Raw genomic sequence first — 21,661 nt, 5'->3', positions numbered from 1 at the left:
CAAATGAAACTTTAACCAGTCTTGCTCTAATTTAAAACACATGGCAGGAAATGAATTTCTCCATAAAACAACATTTGAACATGTCTACTGTCCAGTAAAACAACAGGACACTTGCCAACTTAAAACCAAGTTAGAGTAGTGTACTTTTCCACTTTAATAGACAATATTAAACAGGAAATGCAGTCATACTGCTTAACGAGACAAGTGTCAGGTAGGCTATTTAAATGTTTCTCTTATGTAATGGTCTTAGTGCCGGAAATGTGCATACACTTTTGACATTCCTTCTCCCCTTCCCTTTCCAGCCCCCCCCCCCCCCCCCAATTGTTCTTTGGCCTACATTTTTGACAAAACACTGGAATTTTAATTACTCTGTAGTAAGTTGGTGCAGAAAACTAAGTTTGATGTAGGCCCGGGTGATCAAGGACCTTCAGAGAAGATTCTGACCATTCATAAGAGTAACCAACTGGCCCAGATCAAGATTTGGCAGAATAAAAGACCCAGACGTTCATTTTTTTTCCATCTGGATTTCACTATAGACGGACAAAGTTTCAGCCAGTCTTTCTTGCACTTGCTATTTGTGCTACATCCTTGAGTATGTGATAACTAGTGTACTTATCCACATTACTGCAACACAGAAAAATCCTCCATTAACCTTTCCAAAGGATTACAAAAACCAAGCAAGGTAATGTGGAGAGGGAAGCCAATTACTAACTACATAGGATTTATAGCTAAACAGGAGTTTCGAACGGACCAATTTCTAACTGGTCAGAAATAAAGTGACAACATGTAACAACTAAGAAGAAATTAAGCATGGAAAAAAATAAGTTCCCAGATGTTCCAGAAAGTTGAGGTAGCAGCACTGAACCCTCCTTTCTTTACTCGCCCTGCACAGTTCTCCATTACCTCTTCAAACTAACCAATCCCCATCCCTTAACACACCTCCACTTCCCAGCCACATTGAAGTTCAAAAAAAGATGTAGCATCACTTTACTACTGAAACCTTATTAATGAAGAAAGCAAGTTATTTATATTCAAAATATCTGCAACTCTTTTGTTAACTTATTTAAACTAATTCATTACAAACGAGAACTTCTGTTAAAGATGCAGCACTTTCACCCCTTAAATCAAAAAGCAGGGAACTCCTCACTTAACATCCTAGTTATGTTCTTGAAAAATGCAACTTTAAGCGAAACCAATTTCCCCATAAGAATTAATGTAAACAGGGAGGGTTAAATTTCAGGGAATTTTTTTTGCCAGACAAAAGACGTATACATATACAGTAAGTTTTAAATAACTTTAAACAACTTAATACTGTACTCACCAATGATTATGAAGCTTGGTTGAGACAGGAGCATAACAGGGTCGGGGTGTGGGAGCTTGCCCCAGTCCGCCCACCAGGCATTCCAGCCGGAGAGTAGGGTCGGGGTGCAGGAGCTTGCCCCAGTCCGCCCGGTGCTCCAAGCAGGGCAAGCCCCCACACCCGCTCCCTGGCAGAAGCACTGGGCGGGCGGAACAAGGCAAGCCCCCAAGCCTCCACCCCACTCCCCGGCAGAAACGGTGGGCAGAGCAGCGGGAGCCAAATAATGTTATAAGGGAACAGTGCAGGACATGAAAGGAGTATGTTCTCTAATAGACCAACGACCTAATATCATCCCAGTTAATGTTGTTTTGTTAAGTGAGGAGTTACTGTACTTATCAGATATCTCTAGAAGATGTTATCTGGGGGGGGAAATCCCATGGTTCCTTATAAGCCTATGTATCAATGATGGTAATACAAATAAGTGACTAAGATTTCCTTAACTAGAACGATCCAAACTGAACTAGGAGACTACTATTCTGATTAAAAATGTCAAAAAAGAATGACAGCCATTCATTCTTTATCATTTTGTTTCACCCATCCAAAAAAAAACAAAACAAAACCATGCCTTTTTACAACAGTGTCTTTGGAATATAAATGCAAAAAAGAAAAATGACAAATGGCAAAAAATCTCATATAGAAAAGAAAGAAGCCTAATCACCATCAAATAAGATTATCCAGTCTCTTCATAACACAAAGAAAAACATTTCAGTTCTGCAGAACAGAACACTAACCTCCTGTCGAAAGTTATTTGCCGTTCTCTCCAGATGATCTGTTTTCCTTTTGGATTTCATTGTGCTGCAACAAAAAGCAAATCAAGATTAACGTCATTACTGCAACTGCAAAGCATCAGTACTTCGCTTAAAAGGTAGGAATTTCTATTGACAATTTAACCACTTTAATCAATCTGCCATTCTAAACCATGTTAATTTAAACAAAAATTAAATGAAGTCAGACACTAATCTCACCTCAGATTTAATCTTAGAATGCTAACACTAGAGCTGGTTGGGAAATTTTCAACAGAAAAAACTCATTTGCCAAAAACAAAACTTTTCACAGGAACATTCGTTTCGACAAAACTTTCATCACACAGGTTTCTCTGGTCCAGGGCAGATACTGTGGTCACAACCAGAGAAAGATCCCCTCCCCCGCACCATAATAGCCAAGCCTGCTGATTACCCACCGGTGGTTTGGGAGGCCAAAGTTCAAGTCTATGTTCTGCCTAATTAAGAGCAGAGACTTGAACTTGGATTTCCCTGCATCCCAGGTGAGTGTCCTAACCACCAGGCTATAGCAGTGGCTCTCAACCTTTCCAGACTACTGTACTCCTTTCAGGACTCTGATTTGTCTTGTGTACTCCAAGTTTCACCTCACTTTAAAAACGGACTTGCTTACAAAATCAGACCTAAAAATACAAAAGTGTCACAGCACACTATTACTGGAATTGCTCACTTTCACTATATAATTATAAAATCGACTGGAATATAAATTATACTTCATTCAGTGTATAGTAAATAGAACAGTATAAGCAAGTCACTGTCAGTTTGAACTGACTTTGCTAGTGCTTTTAATCTAGCCTGTTGTAAAACTAGGCAAATATCTTGATGAGTTGATGTACCCCTGGAAGACTTCTGAGTACCCTCAGGGGTACATGTACCCATGGTTGAGAACCACTGGGCTGTAGAACCTCTCGCCCATGAATATTTACCTAGTTATACAATATGGAACAACTCTAATAGTAGAGAAAGACAGAGAGAGAATAACTCTCTAGCCTGGTGGTGAAGGCACTCATTTGGGTCAGGGAGAGTAGGGACATGAACCAGGGTTTCCCACAACCCAGGTAAGTGCCCTAAGCACTAGGTTATTTCTATCTCCCTCATGTTTTTTTCACAAAAATTGTTGAAAGATTTCAACAACCCAATTTTTTTATTAATGGAATTGTGTGCCAGCCAGCCCTACTTACTAATGTCTTTAAAATATTCTATCAATCACCTGGTTGTATTTCTATAGTTCTTTAAAGTTTGTTCAGCCTCTGGCACTCATGACATGGTTATCACAATCTCTTTAAAAACAAAATATTTAGTCATGTTTGTAGACTGATAACCTACCCATTCATTGTGCAGGAACACAAAGCAGAGTACTTCAACCGTAACAATGCAGAATGAGTGGGGAAAATTCGAGCAGTACCTCTCAGTAACTGAGGAATAGCAAAAGCTGCAGAAATGGTAGTGTGGGCCATGGTGTTCCCTGATCAAAGTCGCCAGCTCCTGAAAATTCAATTTAAAATAATTATTCAACAACTTATTATTCAGCTCGATTGCTTTCATCTGTAAATCAAAAGCATCAGGTTTGAAAAGAGTTCAAAACCTCCAATATGCAGTGAACATCTCCCCTTTATCCTAAACTATAAAACATAGCAGCAAAGAGTCCTGTGGCACCTTATAGACTAACAGACGTATTGGAGCATGAGCTTTCGTGGGTGAATACCCACTTCGTTGCATCCGACGAAGTGGGTATTCACCCACGAAAGCTCATGCTCCAATATGTCTGTTAGTCTATAAGGTGCCACAGGACTCTTTGCTGCTTTTACAGATCCAGACTAACACGGCTACCCCTCTGATACTATAAAACATAGCGAATTTTGGGTATACATTTTATATCCATCAAATATTAATTACTTTATTTAAAAATAAATTTAAGTGGTCCATGTGGAATTGATTGGTCACAGTTCACTCTCAAGGGGCAGGTCCCACAGCACAAAAATCAACCAAAATTGTAATCTCCTCAAAGATAGCAAAGAATTGAACAGGCATAGAGACAACTATATTCTCGCCCTTACAAATCGTCCCTCCAGGTCATCACTGAGGGGGCCTACAGGTTGGACAGCAAGGGAAAGATTATATAGCAACTGCCTAGGACACTTGCACACACCCTGATCTTTCCTAACCATTAAAAATCTACCTTTAAAAATGATGAATGTACACCATGATGATGCAAGAAGCATAATGCACTATAGTGATTTGTATATCCTCCATAAGACTCATGTTTGTAAAAGCCTAAACAGTACATTTTCATCTAAAGGTGCAGACAATTACATAATACAGTGAGAATATAGCTTTGATTCAAAACCACCTACTATCTGAACAAGCAGCTGCACCAACCACAGAAAAGCAAAGTAATCAAGAATAGTACAAGAAAACAAACTAGGAAACCCCCTTGGCTTCACTTTCAGGATCAGATGAATGAATACATCTTTCTGTTGGTACATGCCTGTTTTTTTTTTTCTTGAGATTGGATTACCATAATTCTTGATCTCATTTTTAGGACGCAGTTTACTGATGTTGCAGCCTCTTGCATATCTACAAGTATTCTTAATTTCTCATTTAAAAATCTTACTTTGACATAAACTGGATTTATTTATTGATTTTAGAAGGGATTTTTTGTTTTTTTTCCATTGTGAATTTTTTAAAATGGCAACAATCCAGTATGCCTGACTGATTATACTGTATGTTCCTAGGCTTTCACTAAGAACTGCATTGGCTGGTTACCGAATAAAGTCTCCTGTCCATAACCTTGTGAAAATGGAAGTAGAGGAAAATGGAAGTAGATCCCTCAAATGGAATGAATTTATTATTTATTTAAAATGTCCAATTTCAGACTTAAGTGTGTGTTGCTGCTACTTTTAACATTTCTCAATTTGTGATAACTTTGTAGTTTTGATCTTCACAGTATACTGCAACTTTTTAATATAGGATTCTATAAAAGTGTCTTGTCATAAGGCACCAGGACTGAACAATGGTTTATAAAAACTTTTTGCTGCAGTATATGCTACAGAATACTCAATTTAAACAATACTCAATACTTTACAGTACACACATTTTTAGAAGATGCTGATTAGCAATCCATGTCAAATGGACTGACTATTTTCATATATATATTAAAGTCACAAAATATTTTCCCAAAAAGTTAGAACTGACGAAAAGAAATGAGAAGAAAATAAGACAAGTGTTTTATATCGTCTACAGATTTCTCCCAAACTCTGTGAAGGCTTAGCACAATGTTGTTGCTGATTGTGGGACTTGATTTAAATTGCATAGGAAAAAACTAGAATAGGCAGGTATTTTTTAAAAAATACCTGTCATGGCAGCAGGTAGCTTTTTCCCTTAACCTCAAACGCTGCTACAGCAGATAACTGTAACATGTGACAACATCACAATAGTAAAGATGCTAAGTACATTTCAGAAAATCAATAGCCAACTGTAAACAAGATACAGAATACCTAGGCTTTGGACATAATCCACAAAATTATAGAACAAGTAACATAGCTGTCTTTTTTCAGAGATACTTCTTGTTTAATCCTCCCATATCCTTAAAAACCAGTTCTACTGACCATAACGACATCTACTGGTAAATGGCCTAACTTCAGAATCCCATTGCAACTTAGTTTTAGGGATTCAGATTGGCTGGTTTGTTTTAAACAGTTGTGTTTTGAATGTGTGTGCTTCCCTTCAGTAGTTTGATAAAGTTGAAGCTAACCTTCTTTCTACCTTCACTTGACAGTGCCATTTCCTTTAAGAGGGGAGTGGTTTTTCTTTAAATTAAGACTTTAAAAATTGAGGAAGGCAAGGCCAAAATATGAGCTAAATAGTAAGTTATACTGAACACAAAGAAAAAAAGAACAGAATTTTGCTGTAAGAGGTGCAATACTCAGTCAGGGCTTGAAAGATTCCATTAACACACACAATAGTCACCTAAAGACTAAGACCATGTCTATACCAGCGAGCTTATAGTGGCACAGCTGTACTGATCACTCGTGCAGCCACTCTACGTCAACAGGAGAGAGCTCTCCTGTCAACATAATAAAACCACTTAACGAAAAGCTCTCCCACTGACATAGTGCTATGCACACTACCACTTATGCTGGCAAAACTTATGTCCCTCAGGAGGTGTTTTCTTTCACACCCCTAACATTAGTTTTGCCAGCACAAGTGGTAGTGTAAACATGACCTTCAGGCTTGTTTACACTTACAGCACTGATGTAGTGCTTTGTGAAGATGCTATCTACACTGAGAGGAAAGCTCCTCCCATTGGCATAGGTACTCTACCTTCCCAAAAGGCAGTAGCTGTGTTCTCCCACTGACATAGCGCCGTCTACACGCCTGGAGTTCGGTGGGTATAACTGTGTGGCTCTGGGATGTGGATTTTCCATACCTGCGAGCGACGTAGTTATACTGACGTAGGTTGGTGGTGTAGACGAAGGCTAAGCCTACTAGTTGGTGGAAAAAATCTTTCACCAAGCATGCTCCCTCAAAGCTACCCCTATATAATTTACATTGCCATGTAATCACTTCCCACCCCCAACAAAATCAATTCTAACACATCACCCTATAATTAATAAATTCCATGCTCTCCTATAAATGAATTGAGTTCCTCCTCTCCCTAAGTTAATGAATACTGCGCTATCCCCCACCCTACTGTAGAAATTACTTCTGGATGTTTTCTGTTCCTATTAATGAATTAAGGACAACAAACCCCGCCTATTAATGAATCATAGCACTGTCAAATAAAGGTGGAAAGATTAGCTTTATCAAACTACTGAAGTGAAGCAAACACGTTCAAAACATAACTGTTTAAAACAAACCAGCTAAACTGAATCTTTTGCAGTGCATCTTAAAAAAAAAAAAAAGATTATGAACTGCTTTGATAATAAACACTCTAACAGATGTTATTGGGGAGCTACTGCCCTCCTAGATGTGCACGAGGGCTTTCATTTGCCAGCTCCTCTTCATTTGAACTGCTCCATTCCTTATTTCTGATTTCCTTTCCTCTCTCCCTTCCCTTCAAGAAAAGCAGCAGCAGTTCAAGTCACTCTATTCCTCCCTTTCCCTCTCCATCCTATTAGAGATGTGGTGCTACTTCCTTGTTCCTCTCCTTCCACACAAGACAGCACTACAGTGGATCCAATCTGCTTGCTCCTTTTCTAAGAACAGAGCAGGCTAAAATTCTGTTTCACCACGGTAAGTATGTTTTTTTCCAAATGGTATTCAAGTTGCTCAAGGACAGCAAGCCATTTTAGATGACAGTAAAATATGTTTGCAGAATGCACTACTGTAAATGTCAATCCACTAATGTTCTGTTCGAAAACAATATACAGTAGAATCTCAGTTACGACCAGTGAAGTTACGAACTGACCAGTCAACCACCTCATTTGGAACCAGAAGCAGGCAATCAGGCAGCAGCAGAGACACACACAAAAAGCAAATACTGTACAGTACTGTTAAATGTAAACTACTAAAAAAAGGGAAAGTTTCAAAAAATGGACAAGGTAAGGAAACTGTTTCTGTGCTTGTTTCATTTAAATTAAGATGGGTAAAAGCAGCAGTTTTTCTTCTGTAAAGTTTCAAAGCTGTATTAAGTCAATGTTCAGATATAAACTTGTGAAAGAATCATGTTTTGTTCAGTTATGAACATTTCAGAGTGATGAACAACCTCCATTCCCCATGTGTTCATAACTAAGGTTCTACTGTACCTACAAAAAGCTGACAGTCTTCTTTTCTTAAGAGCATAACACGAGGGCCTTATAAACATACTGCTGCTTCTATAGAAGAGTCACAAATGCAAACTTACTTTAGAGGTATCCTAAAGCTAATTGCTGTCACTATTAATAAGCATATAAGCAATGTTTTATGTAGTGTATACATGTGTGCAATACGTTATAGGAGATCAACATCGCTAGATTAGGTTGCTGCACCAGGTTGAAACATTTGCTGTCAGCCACTCACACCCTCCTAGGTCTGTCACTTTCTGAACCGCTATTGCCTGTCATTGAAAGGGGACCCCTACGCACTGAACCCGAACTCAGACGGGTGGAAGGGTTACACCTGTCTTAGATTTCTGTCACCTCTGGCCGAAACCGCATCACAGGAAATCTCCGACTAAAGCTGGGGCCAAACATAACTCCGCCACCTCCCGCAGGCGGAGCACGGGTCCTGCCCCCCTTAGGTCTGGGCGCTAAGCGCGGCACGACGCACCTCTCTGCCCTCGCTCTCTGGCAGGGCCCTGCCCCGCTTCCGCGCCCGACTGGCTGCCTAGGCAGGTCCCCGGCGCACAGGCCTCCCCCGGCCCGGGTCAGAGAAGAGGGGCCCAGCCAAGCCACAGCCGCCACCCCGGGAAGAAGAGGCGGGGTCGGAGACTTGTTTCTCCGCGCGCCCACTACGTGACTGTTTGGTTCCCTCGCACACGGGCAGCTCACTCATTCCCCCAACCGTCCTCCCCCGCACGTGCGCCCGGCACCCCAGCTGCCCTACCGGCGCCGCATCCGCATCACGTGACGGGGGCGCCCCCCTGCGCGAAGCCAGCGCCCTAGTCACGTGATAAAGGCCACGCCCCCCCTACATTCGCCGACAGGGTACGCCCCGCCGCCCGCGGCCCAGTGGCCCGAAGGGCAAGAGAACGACCGCCGACCCTGCCAGGAGCTGTGCCCCAGGGCATGGGGGTGGGGCCGTTGGGGAGAGTCACTGTGCTCGCCCCTGGAGCTGCGTTGATGGGGACTAACAGCCCCACCTCCCCGGTGCTGAGGCAACCCCTTCTCTCTCCCCATTGGCTCCCCGCGGGTTGTGACGTATGGCGGGGTCTGTCCCAGAAAAATCCCCGCCCCCTCGCGAGTGAATGGCGCACGGGCAATGGCCTGCCGGAAAACGGATTTCGGCGCACGCGCAATGCGCTTCCAGCTTGGCCGGCGATTAGCGCACACGGAAGAGTCGGCCCGGAAGTGGGCTGGCGGCGTACTTGACGTGAGTACCGGGGAAGAGGGACGGCGCATGCGCAGTTGAGAACCGGCGGCGTGGGGCGATGTCGGTGTTTCATGATGAGGTGGAGATCGAGGACTTCGAGTACGATGAGGAGACCGAGACCTACAGCTACCCGTGCCCGTGCGGGGACCGCTTCCTCATCACCCGGGTACGGAGCGCGGGGCGGCCGTGCACAGAACCCGGCGCGTCACCAACGGCCGCCGGCTCGGCTCGCTCGCTAGCGGTTACTGCTCTGCGGCTGCCGCGCTCGTGCTCTGGCGGCGGGTGGCGCGTTGCGATGGGGGCGGGGGGTTGCGGCCGGCGTGGCGCAGGTAGAGTCAGGTGTCCTTGTAACCTGCGCCGCGGGGCTATTGTACGTCCCACGCTGGGGGAAGGTGTTGTCTGTTCTCCTTAGCCTCTTTCCACTGCCGGTTAGGCCGCAGAGTGTCTGCAGGGAGGGAACGCTCAACGTACCAGGCGTGCTGAACACAGCGGAAAGCAGCGTCACCGGTACTCGCGATGCGCGCGAACGCCTCTTAAACACAAGCTGTTAGGCTGAAACATCTGCCACTGTTCTTTATCCAGCCTCCTGTGCACCCTCGTTGTCACTGTTACACGTATTGAACTTACACTTCTGTACTTTGGCACAAACATATGGCCATGTTGCCATCTGATTTTATTTCAGAGACCGTTTCTCAGGCCTTTTCCTCATCAATCCCCACCCCCACCCTCCGTTTTAACTGGTTATCTATGACACCTGTACAAATAGAATCCTAGAATCTCAGGGTTGGAAGGGACCTCAGGAGGTCATCTACTCCAACCCCCGCTCAAAGCAGGACCAATCTCCAGACAGATTTTTGCCCCATACCTCTAAGTGACCCCATCAAGGATTGAACTCACAACTCTGGGCTTAGCAGGCTCAAACCACTGTGGGGATGCAGACATCAGAGACAAATACTTCTGATGACTTAGAAACAGTATTAGCCATACAGTCAGTGTTAGAGTTGTCAACTATGAATAATAATGATTAATTAACATCTGAGTCAGCATTGTAATCTGTGTTCTCAGTGCTAAGAAAACGTGTTTTTTCCAATGGGGTAACTAACATGTATTACCTATCCTGCTGTAAAAACGTAGTGTAGAGTCAGACCAGGTACTTTAGTTCCACCAAAGGCAAACTAGATGAGATCAGCCCTATGACCTCCCACACAATTAATGAAAAAGGGTAACAGGATCATTCCTGTTTTAAGAATCCTTTATTTTTGACGGTACAGAACAGTAAATATGTTAGAATGAAGAACTTCACTGAAATGTATCATAACAAACTATGTAGCATACATAAAAGGCTGTGAAATTTAAAATATGCAATTAGAAGTATAAATAATCTTCTAGAAAAAATCAACTTCTATGTATGCAACAAGTGAAGTAATAGAAAAGTAAACTGTGCACCATAGTGTTTGGAGAATGGAAGATTACTTACAGAAATTAGGATTTTTAATAAATTTTCAGTTACAAAGGGTGGGGGTCACATTCCTGGAGGTCCAAACCTTAATGTTATAGTAATGTACATCCATTTTAGGTAGAGTAAAAGCTGTGTTATCTGGCCCTGTACCAACAGGAAAGCTCTATAAACCAGTATTTCTAATCTTCATAGAAAGTTCAGTTTATAGTCTGGTTGCTGCGGGGTTGGCATGCTCTCTACCTGGCTCTGCATGGCTCCCCAGAAATGGTGACATGTCTCTGTTGCTCCTAGGCAGATGACTGGTCACAAGGGGTTTGGCATGAGAGAGGGGGTGCGGGGCTGGGGGCATGAGAGGACGTGCAGGGTAGGGGTTCTGGTAGGGAGTTTGGGTACGGGAGAGGGGTTGGAGTGTGGGAGGGAGCTCGGGGTGCCGGATCCGAGGGGGGTGCTCAACTTGGGCGGCTCCTGGCAAGCGTCAATCTGTCCCGGCTGCTTCTAGGTGGAGGCGTGGCAAGCAGCTCTGTGCGCTGCTCCTGCCTGCAGATGCTGCCCCTACAGTTTCCATTGGTCATGGTTCCTGGCCAATGGGACTGTGGAGCCAGCGCTCAGGGCGGGGGCAGTGTGCAAAGCTGGCTGCCGCACCTGTGCCTAGGAGGAGCTGGGAAAGGTAACTGCTTGTAGGGAGCCTCCTGAGGTGAGCGCCCCCCGGATCCGGCACCCTGAGCCTCCTCCCCAGCCCCACACCCAAACTCACTCCCTCTTAGTTAACCAGCGTTTTTCACTTACTGGCTCCTCCCATTCCCCCAACATGGAAACAGCTTTTACTGTATATGGATTCTTTGGGAGAGGTAACAGCAAAAGTATGAAGCTAGTATCCCCGAAGGCACAGAAACAAAAAGGCAAATTGCAAGATTTTTTTAATATTATTTTTAATTTCATGACTTTCAGGTGCATAACACATGATTGTTAGACTGAGAACCCCAAGAATCCATCTTGGGTTATATATTGTACATTGCATATAAAAATTACAGTAAAAATTTGCATGTGAGAAGGATTTCATACAAGGTAGAACAATGCCCTTGGGACCAGTTTTTTAAAGGTATTTAGGTGACTTGGGAGATTTTCAAAGGCATTTAGATGCTTTCAGCCTTTTAAAACTTGGCCTTTAGTGATTATTTTAGAGTCACGTTCTATACAGAAGTGGTGACACGTGGAAAAAGTACTAGGGAGACAAATAACAGTTGATAAAGACAGTCCCCATTTGCAGATCAAAGGGAACTGAAGAAGTTTTGACACGAACCCAGGAAATCAGTCAGTCTTGAAGTCATCTGACCCCAAAGAATAAAATTGTCTAATAAAAAAAATAAATATCAGAAACACAAATTTAGAATTAAAAACTAATATCACAATACTAGAAATGTTGAGATGTGATTGCTGAAGCTATTAGCTACTATTAATATTTTCACTGTTACTTTATTTGCTATTAAAAATATGAACTAACACAGTAACATCCATCTGCACAGTGTCAACAAAGGTAAATGATGAAGTGCTAAGAATAATAAAAATAACATTTTAAAAGTAAATCATTTAAAGGAGTGAAACTTGTAATCCACTGTAAATGTAGAAAAAGGCAGTCCGATTCAGGTAATCAGAACAGCAGCTAGGAGGATCTGTGAACAACTGTTGCAGCTGTATGCAGACATATAAACTAATATGAGATTCTTTTAAACACTAAAAACATGTGACAATTATAACTTTTGGAGGAGAGTGTATGTAAAAAAATTTCACTCCTTCAGCAGATCAATACATCATATCAGATGGGAAGAGCTGCCTTGTCTAGGCATTGGGTGCTCTGTGCTTTTAAGAACTAGACTGGGAAGTGGGTGCTGAATTATACTGTCTTGTGGAGGGTGTGGGAGCAGCAGCCCCCTGCCGTATTTTTGTAACAACTGCAAATGGCTCCCATTTGGGGTAACGTTTTTCCTTCTCCCCCTCCCTATCCCAGAATCTTCCTCTACCACTGTCTGGCAGTGCGTTACTGTGGTTCTTAACTCTGGTTTTTGCACCCTGTCCCTGATTTTGCCCCTCATCCCTTCTCCTTCCTTCCAGCTGTTTTAATCCTCTTGTGTATTGTTTCCCACACACAGATTCTGCCCATCCCTCCCCTCCAATTTGCTCCCTTTAGTCCCTATGAATAGCAAGGCAGTAAGGGCAGAGTGAGGATAGCAGATATTAGTGGGCAGTCTATCTCGCATGAGCAAGCTTATAACAGCCAAGCAGCACATCGGGTCAGGGGGCGGAATACAACCTTACACCACTAGTGCAGCACAGTTGCGGAGCAATGACTGTGTCCCTGGCTCTGTTGCAGGAGGATTTGGAGAATGGGGAGGATGTGGCCACCTGCCCCAGCTGCTCCTTGATTGTGAGGGTGATCTATGACCAGGTGAGAATGGGGCCAGCCTAGGGGTGAGTGGGAACCTGGGGACACAAGTGTGTCTCTCCCTCGGTGGCTTGGTGGCAGCGGGTGACACCGTCAAGGCAAACAGGTGTCTGGTACATCTTTAAACCCTATCCAGTCCCTAGTGCAGGGGTTCTCAGACTTTTTTACTGGTGACCCCTTTCACACAGGAAGCCTCTGAGTGTGACCCCCACCCCCCCCATACATTTACAACACTTTTAAAATATATTTAACACTGTTATAAATGCTGGAGGCAAAGCGGGGTTTGGGGTGGAGGCTGACAGCTCGTGACCCCCCCCCCATGTAATAACATGGTGACCCCCTGAGGAGTCTCAACCCCCAGTTTGAGAACCCCTGCCCTAGTGTAATCAGGGTTTATCGTTTTAATAGCATGCTGGCTTGTCGCAGAGGACCCCAGGCTCCCTCTAGGGTCAACTGTGACTGTGTAAAACACTCGTGAAGATGTTAACATTTTTAAACTAGTGTGGAGGTTTAATTATAACATCTTGGGTGATACACTGTTCTAGTCTGGACATCTGACTGCAGGCATACAGCTGCCACTGGTAGCTATAAATGGCTCATCCAGGTAGGTCTCCTGAGAAGTTGCCCTCAGGCCCTGGATACACTAGGAAATTTCTTACCTGTATTTCAGGAACTGCGTGGTTGCACTGGTACCACCCGCATAGGTGTTAGTATAGATGGCTTCAGACAGTCTTTCCCTCATGTGGCTAGATTGGCTGCAGACAAGTATGTGACATAAGTGGTAATGCCAACAGCCAGTTTACATTTATGCTGCCACCATTGCCAGCAATGGTGGGAGATTTTCCAGGAGAAAAAGTCATTGTAGATGCATTCTTTTGGGCTTTTTTATAAATAAAAGGGGCACTCTAAGGATAAAGTCATATATTGTAAGTAAATTTTGTTCTGTTATGTATTACACATTTCACTGCCCCAGCAGTCCATCAGCAGAGCTTTGACGTTTGTAAAGATAATTGAGATCTAATCGTATATGCATATGTTCAGAAACCCAGAGTGAATAAACATTTCAAACTAGCAAAAACAGTCCTGTGCACCGACTAGATCATGTTAAGGAGCTCACATAAATCAAATGTGAAGTTTCTATGCCATATATAGGAGCTAGTTGTTGTTGTGATACTATTTTTCAAACACTGAAAATAAATATTGAATTAGAATTTTTTTCAAAAATTCATGTTAATATTTCCCCCCCCCCAATTCCCTCTTACCCGCAGTCCATACATAGCTTAAAAGAAACTCCTTTTTGGTAGGAGGAGAGATGAAATGAAGAGTAGATAAAATTGTTCTTGTAATAGGAAGCTAGTTACAACCTTAATTGCACTACCTCCATAATCCAAATTAGCAATGATGTTTTTTCGTTAGCCAAATGACAAGCCTATTAAAACACACTTGTATGTTATCAGTTCTTGCAAATTTTTATATGAAAGTTTAATTTTGGGCTTCAGTTGCATCTGTGGCTATAATAAAACTGTTTTGCCAGATAAAACAAAATTATCTTACTTTATACTGCTTGTGAGGGCGGCAGTGGAAATTAGTTATAACACTATTCATTTTTGTTTTTTTAGGAACAGTTTATGTGTGGTGAAGTAGTCTCAGCACCTACAAGCAAAGAATTGGTTAAATGCTGATGAATGCTATGTGGACTCTGCTCTTCTTGAACAAAAAAAAACAATGTGTGGATGTGGAAAACTCGCAGAGTTCTGTATTTCTAGAAGTGTTTGCTCCTCAAATACCCGTCCAGCGACTGACTACTATTTATCAACAGCCTCTAGTAGTGTGAAATAATCCAAAACATAAGTGGGTTTGTGCCTGAAAGCATATAATTCTTAAATTATTGTAAAATGTTTTAAGACTTTCAGAAGCTCTTGAGGATAGGATGGAAATCAACAAGTTTTTTTTCCCAGTCCATTGCATACAAGGTTGTGAAATTTGTACGCTAAACCTAACTAAAGCGTAGTTATTCTCCAGTCTCTGGACCAGCAAAGTCTCCTTGTTGCTGCACAGAATGAAATACTTGGATCATCAACCAGTGGGAGCTTAAGAAAAGGTTGGCTCTATTAATGATGTATGTTACAAAATGGTTCGCCACATGGAAAAACGTGGACTATTAAAATGGTAGAAGACTTTTTCTGGTTTGGGCAATAGAAAGTGTTCTGGTTAGAAACAAACAGCTGCAGTTTCTGCCTTCAGTGGGTACAACTTTTTTGTTGCACCTGTCATATCTGTTGCTTGCTGCATTAAAATAAACAAATCTTTAGACCTAGAGTCTTAAGCAATCATGTGATAATGGCTACCAAGCTAAAGTTACTTAAAACAAACTAGGTAACTTCTGATTCCGTTATTTAGTTTGCACAAAGAGAGACATGGTGGGCCACATTCAGTAATATTCGTGCAGTCATGGTAACTTCCCATGAATGCACCTGCACTCCCAGTGGGGTGAATGGGTGTAACTGTGGGCAGCATTTGATCCAGTTTTTCCTGAACAACTTGGGTGAACTCATCTGACCCTACTACATGAAATAGTCAATAAGGCTGCACGTTATTCTCAATGCTATTTGTCAATGTATGAACAGTGTAGCTATGTTTCTATTTGTACGTCTCAACATTTATATTATTCTTTACCAATGTAGACCCTGGTCCAGTAAGTGCTTTCCCAGCAGGAGTCTTTGAATGAGTGCAGGTTTGCATATGACTAAATGGTTGTCTTAAGACAGAGAAAACCTTGAAAGAACACACTCCAAAGTACTTTATTCTTGGGCTGCTTTACAGATTTATACTTTATAACACTTATGTGGTTTGTTTACTACTCATGTCACTCAGCTTGGGCACTGAATATAAAAAAGTCAATTTCACTATTTCAAGCTTTCCTATGTTAATCCAGTCCTGCAATAAGTGAGTTTGTATGTGTTAGAGGGGGATAACTAAATCCAAACAAAATCATGGGGGAAAAAATTGTTATGAGGCTTGGTAAAACCTTGTTTTTGCCAAACCTAGATGGTTCCAAAATGTATCCATTAACTACAAGTTCTGAATCTGAACTGGATGATACTATGATTTTAACAAATCATTGTTTCATTGGTTGGCCACAAGGTGGTGCTGGATTCCTATGTTTAAAAACTGCTGTGGTCTCAATTTATTTAAAATATATTTTTACAAATATTTATTTTGTTTATTTAAATAAAAGTTTTTAAAACTGTATCATTAATTGTAAGGGGCCATCATTTATTCTGATTGTATAGCACCTAGAACAGTGGGGCCCTGTTGTATTGATACTGATTTTAAAGGCCTAAGGAGTTAAAGATCTTTGTAAACTTTCACTGTCCAGCATTAAACAGTGATCGATAGGCTCAGAGTTATTTTTACAGAAACCTTGGATTTACATGGTTACTTGGCAGACATGCAAAAGCATTCATTCAGGTTGACAGTTTATTGATTTAACAAAAAAAAGAGAACAAGGAATTAAAACAAACATTTATATTGAAACTGTGGTTGAGTGATTATACAGAACAAACTTAGTAAGACCCTATCAGTCTCCCTCCTTTTAGAATAGAAACATCATTAATAATCTTTGATTTAAAGGAAAAAGTTCATTTTACACTCAGTCCTGATGTGTGAAGGGCATTCACTTATCCTGCTGTTAACAGACAGATGCAAGGTAGCATAGAAACAGGATAAAAAATAAATGGGTGAAATACATCTTTTGTTGTTTTTTGGAAGACTGGACAGCTGGTTCATTACAAGTGGATGCTTTAGCTGGCAAGTCAACCATGACACCTGCTGCTTAGACCCTGGTTCAGGCTCTGGTCATGGATGTCATCTGATTGGATTCTTTCTCCTTAACAAGGAAGGATGAATGCAGTATAGTTGATTTCAGAATTCAGTGAAAAGCCCGAGAATGAGAGGAGGAAAGAAGGGGGATAGAAAGCAATACAACAAGGAAAGGGGCAATTAGAAAGAAACACAGAGAGAGAGAGAGCGCGAGCCTTAAACAAGAACAAGGCTAGCTGGTTTTCCTCTTGAGAAGAAAGTCCGTTACCCTCATCTGCTCTTTCTGACTTGAAGCTGAGATGAGTTGCAATGCTGGGAAGTTGGGAGATGAGCTGGGGATGGTCGCTTTTTTAAAACCCAGACCCTCGTGCCCCTGCCACCCCCCCCCCCCCCCCAAAGAGTAATAGTGAAGGACACATTTTATCATTATTTTGTACAACAATTAAATCTATTTCTGTAAAGCCAAACTTGGCATAGATAACTTTTTTCCCCACCTTTTCTTGTTTACTAAATATCTCACCACAGTCCTTGACTTATATCAGTAGGCCATTTTTGTTTGGACTAATTCAATTTTTCTGTTTGGTTTTCTTGCACCAGTTATGAGCCGTGGGAGCAAGGGGTAGGCTGGGTCTCCCATGATTACTATTGGCATTTGTATGTCATCAATGGTTATTTTGCAGTCCAGAAATAAAGTCACGGATTGCAGCTTTCTGAACAGACCTGTGTTCCTAAAGATCTGTGTCATGCACCTTTCCTGACTATCCGATATTGATGTTGGTGATTCCCCCTGTGATCCACCAGCACTTGCAACACCATTGGAAAAGTATCCCTTTCGGTTTATGTACTCTTTGGCAAGGTGGTGCCAAATTTGGGATATGTTTGCCATCTAGTGTCCCACCACAGTTAGGGAACCCCATCATGGCAAAACCATCCATTCTGTCCTGCATATTTCCCAGAGTCACCATCTTTCTTAGCAGAAATCGATTAATGGCCCTGCAAACTTGGATCACAACAGCTCCCATGGTAGATTTACCCACGCCAAATTGATTCCCCACTGACCGGTAGCAGTCTGGCGTTGCAAGCTTCTACAGAGCAATTACCACTCACTTTGCTATCAGAGTAAATCTCATTTTAGTGTCGCTGTGCTTCAGGGCTGGGGAAAGCTCTGCACAAATTTCCTGGAAAGTGGCCATTCAAAAGTTCTGCAGCCACTGCTCGTCATCCCATAACTGCAAAATGATGCAATCCCACCAGTCAGTGCGCGTTTCCTGCAACCAGAAGTATGTTCAGCCACTGCATGGCTGCCAGAATTCTCTGGCTTGCAGCAGGACTGCTCCAAGGACATTGCAATGTTCCGCATAGTAGCTCCTGTCTCGGTTCTGGAAATAGTGCAGATTAAGGTGTGAGGTGTTTGTAATGCTCACAACAAGAGTGCACAGCTGAGTGGGGTTCATACCTCTTGGGCTATGGTGTACGCGTGACTAAGCCAGGCTTTTGCAAAAAGTATGGGTTGTTTGCAGTTTCCTCCCTCCCTCCCCTGATATCAATGGCATTGTGAGATGTCGAAGCCATGTTCCCATTCTACCCTGCGACAATGTTTTGGTCCCATGAGGCATTGCAAGCCCTTTCCAAACCCCCCTGTGGCTAGTTGCACTGTGAGATAGCTACCCACAGTGCACTGCTCTCTGCATTGATGCAAGCACTGCTAGTGAGTATGCACTCCACTGAGACTGAGAGTGGTGTGGACATGCCCAACTGACTTAAATTAATGTGATTTAATTTTGTAGTGTAGCCATTCCCTGAGTCTAGGGCCATCAGCAGTGGAACTCTCTCCGAGAAGAAGTGTACCAAAATCCCTTATTAGCAACTGATGCAGATGATGAAAGGGTGATGCATTTAGGCAGGTTTGACCTTATCTGATTTATGCTCCCCTTCCCCCACTACTGCTTTGGCTTTACTTGTTTGGATCTTTTAAGTCATTTTCTTCCATATTCTTTGTGTTGGGAATTATCATTTACATCACTTGTTATATGGCACCATAAATGTCCACTTTTAAAGCTGTTGCCCAAGAAGCTTTCTTTGGTACAGTGGTTTTCCTGAGGGCTATTTGGTTGCCCTGATGCCAGATTCTTTGGTTGAGATTGGTGGGCCTTTTGAGGCTGGGAGATGTTTATTTCTAGTTTTAATATATTGTATTAACTTTATTGTAGGGAGTGGGGATGCCGCCTGTTATGTGCCTTATACAATGGGGTCCTACCATGATGTATTGGCTTGTGTACCACCTCCCTCTCCTTACAGGAGAAAACCAGACCAGTTCAGTGCTTATTAGTGTGCTATGCTTACATTCTAGTGACTGCCCTGGTAAAAGGATAGTGAGTCTGATTGTTAATGAGTCATTAATAATGACTGTAACAGAGTGTAGGGGCAAGGGGCTAACTGTAACTGAGTTTCCCTTCCCTTTGCGTAGGGTCCTCAGGGAAAGGCTACTTCTTGGGACTCACCAGGAAGAGCACCTAAAATGAGGTTGGCATGGAAGTGCCTTCTCAGCCTCAGCGCTAGCCTCCTGTTGAGAACATGATACACAATTGAATGTTGACAAACTTTGCAGGCAGCTAGTCAGAGGGTCAGATCCAGCAGCCCTTCTTTGAACAAGTAAGGATTCCCATTCACTATAATGGGACAAATGAAACCCCTCCTCCACAACCACAGAAGGCTGCTTAGCAGTAGAATTGGTGTGGTTCTGCCATGTAAGGGGGCCTGGATGATGGGGACTGGTGCACAGCTCCATACCCTGCAGCAGCAAAGAGAGAACAGCTTGTGGCAGAGGCAGGTCAGGAAGATATGCTGGTATATGGGTTCTTCCTTCCCTGGGGGCTGCAAAAGGTCTTGGGGAAACTATTGCAGTTTGTGAGGGGAAGATTCCTCTCCCCAGCACAACTATTTGTGCTAGGCACTGGGCACAGGATTTGCTCCTTAATTAGTAAAGCCTAGTGAGCAATTTCATGTACTGTGCTGCACACCCAGATACAGAAGGAGCATAGATGTGTAATATATTGATTGTCTATGCATGATACCTTTATCCTTCATTAGAAATATGTGGGTGATTTCCTCATGTTCAGCCTTGTCTTGAAAGCTGTTATTCCATCTGTTCAGGGTTGTAAATAAGAAATGCCATACGTATAGGAACACACAGACATTTCATTTTGGTTGATACAGAAGATTACCTTGTTAGAATAATTTAATATGTTTCCCTACAAAACACTCCTTGATCTTTTTAAGTCCTTTTTGTTTGTTTTCCTGTTAATTTTTCAAGTCTGGGAGTTTCCTAGCTACAGGACAATTCAAAGAAATCAGCAGTTGGAGAAAACATGAAGAACCTAGTCTGACTCAACGTTTTAAACTAAGAGGCCCACTTTTATGATATTATACATAATAGGATTTGATAGTGCTTTCTCAGCCAGAGAAATTCTGGCAGTACATTTGCCAAATGAGAGCTCTTACAAAGGGAGAATTTGATAGCATGCTAGGTTAAACCAAGCTTTTCATTCAGAGACAATGACTGCCAGTCCCACACAGATTGCAGCAAGGCCACCCAAATGTAGAATTTCCACTTAGAAAGGCCAAATTCCCCATACTCTTTTGATTTTTGCAACTGTAGCAGGGCTGTGTCCTTGATTTCTTTCCATGCCAAATAAAGCGTCTGCACATTTTGTCTAGTTTGTTCTTGTACTATTTAGGCAGTTATATCAGGAGCACCTGCAAAAATAAAGTGTTCTGGAGAAAGGCTCAGGTTTGATGGATTAATCATCTCAAGGAACCATGAAATTATCATGCCAGAATTGTAAACAGGTTTCTAAATTGCATTGCAAAGGCAGTTTATTAAGATTAAACAGGCAGGGGCTATTCTGCGCTCTAGGCATGTAAAGCCCCCTGAGGAACAGTTGATATAAAGTACTTTATAAATGATATTTTGGTCCAAGCTCTGCAGTTACATTTGTATAAATCCATGGTAACTAAATCTGGAGTAAGTCAAGCTACTTTTATTACATTACTCCAGATTTATACCCATGAAAAGAAAAGTAGAATGTTGCTCTTAGTCTGTATTTGAAACCGGCATAGTTTCACACCAAAAACTAATCCTAAAAACTGTAAAATTAGCTGACCCCTCATCATTGCTCTTAGATGTTTACAAACAGATGAACTACCCAAGATCAGAGAATAAAGGACATCAGCGGCAAATAGGGAGATTCTGAGCTCCCTGCCTATAACAACTATTCCTAATCTGAATCTGAATGCGGATGCCCATGTGTCAGCTGAAAGAGCAGGTTGGACATGTGGGATAGAAGGGCTCAGATTACCAGTCACTTTTGCAGACAGAAGTCTGTGTTTTATAACACAACAACATTGTTCTGACTGAGCTCTCTGAAGGTCCTCAGTATTATTGCTCGATAGTGCAATGAGTCATTATAGAGTGATACATCCCACAATTGTTGTGACAATAACCTCCAAATGTCTCTGTTCTTTTGACTAGAGTCACCATTACTTGTAATAACTTGCCATAATGCATCAGAATATTTCAGAAGAAAGTGACAACTTCTACCCCCCAAAAACACCCAGTTCACCTGGGCAATTGTGCAATGCTATATGGAGAGGAAAATGTATGGAGCATTGTAGGAAACACCTTTATGCCCTGAAGCATGATGTTGAAGGTCCCCTTTGTTAACTTGCTCTTGGAAATCCCACCATTTTTTCATTACGTAACAGTCCAATGCAAGCCAACCTAAAACTAA

General features: G+C 42.3%; 2 protein-coding genes across 13 annotated transcripts in view; one reads left to right on the top strand and one right to left on the bottom strand.

Moving 5' to 3' along the window:
• OXNAD1 (oxidoreductase NAD binding domain containing 1) overlaps window positions 1–9,296 on the bottom strand; it is a 51,456-nt gene extending 42,160 nt beyond the window's left edge. For 3 of the 10 annotated variants that reach the window (XR_005593240.1, XM_039521580.1, XM_039521579.1), the window contains exons 1-3: window positions 8,389–8,654; window positions 3,466–3,624; window positions 2,092–2,155 (exon numbers count right to left, since the gene is read on the bottom strand). Coding sequence is in view for 9 of the 10 variants with exons in the window: in XM_039521580.1 (XP_039377514.1) it covers window positions 2,092–2,155; window positions 3,466–3,596 (195 nt within the window). In the remaining variant the exon portion in view is untranslated. The other 7 variants (XM_039521572.1, XM_039521576.1, XM_039521578.1 and 4 more) reach the window with 7 other exon arrangements.
• On the top strand, window positions 8,786–16,447 carry DPH3 (diphthamide biosynthesis 3). Of its 3 annotated transcripts, none has more exons than XM_039521581.1 (3): window positions 8,786–9,150; window positions 12,978–13,052; window positions 14,669–16,301. In XM_039521581.1, exons 1-3 carry the CDS (start codon window positions 9,040–9,042, stop codon window positions 14,729–14,731), a joined length of 249 nt encoding a protein of 82 aa, XP_039377515.1. In that variant the 5' UTR covers window positions 8,786–9,039; the 3' UTR covers window positions 14,732–16,301. The 3 variants fall into 3 exon arrangements, with proteins under 3 accessions (XP_039377515.1, XP_039377516.1, XP_039377518.1); XM_039521582.1 differs by lacking the exon at window positions 8,786–9,150 and adding an exon at window positions 9,174–9,316; XM_039521584.1 differs by lacking the exons at window positions 8,786–9,150; window positions 12,978–13,052 and adding an exon at window positions 9,174–9,316 and having other exon boundaries at window positions 14,669–16,447.
• The last annotated feature ends 5,214 nt before the right edge of the window (window positions 16,448–21,661 follow it).

The sequence above is a fragment of the Mauremys reevesii genome, linkage group 2 (assembly GCF_016161935.1).
Source record: "Mauremys reevesii isolate NIE-2019 linkage group 2, ASM1616193v1, whole genome shotgun sequence".
NCBI classification, from domain to species: domain Eukaryota; kingdom Metazoa; phylum Chordata; order Testudines; family Geoemydidae; genus Mauremys; species Mauremys reevesii.
Note: the sequence above shows the minus strand (reverse complement) of the source record. Positions and strands in the feature narration are given on the sequence as shown.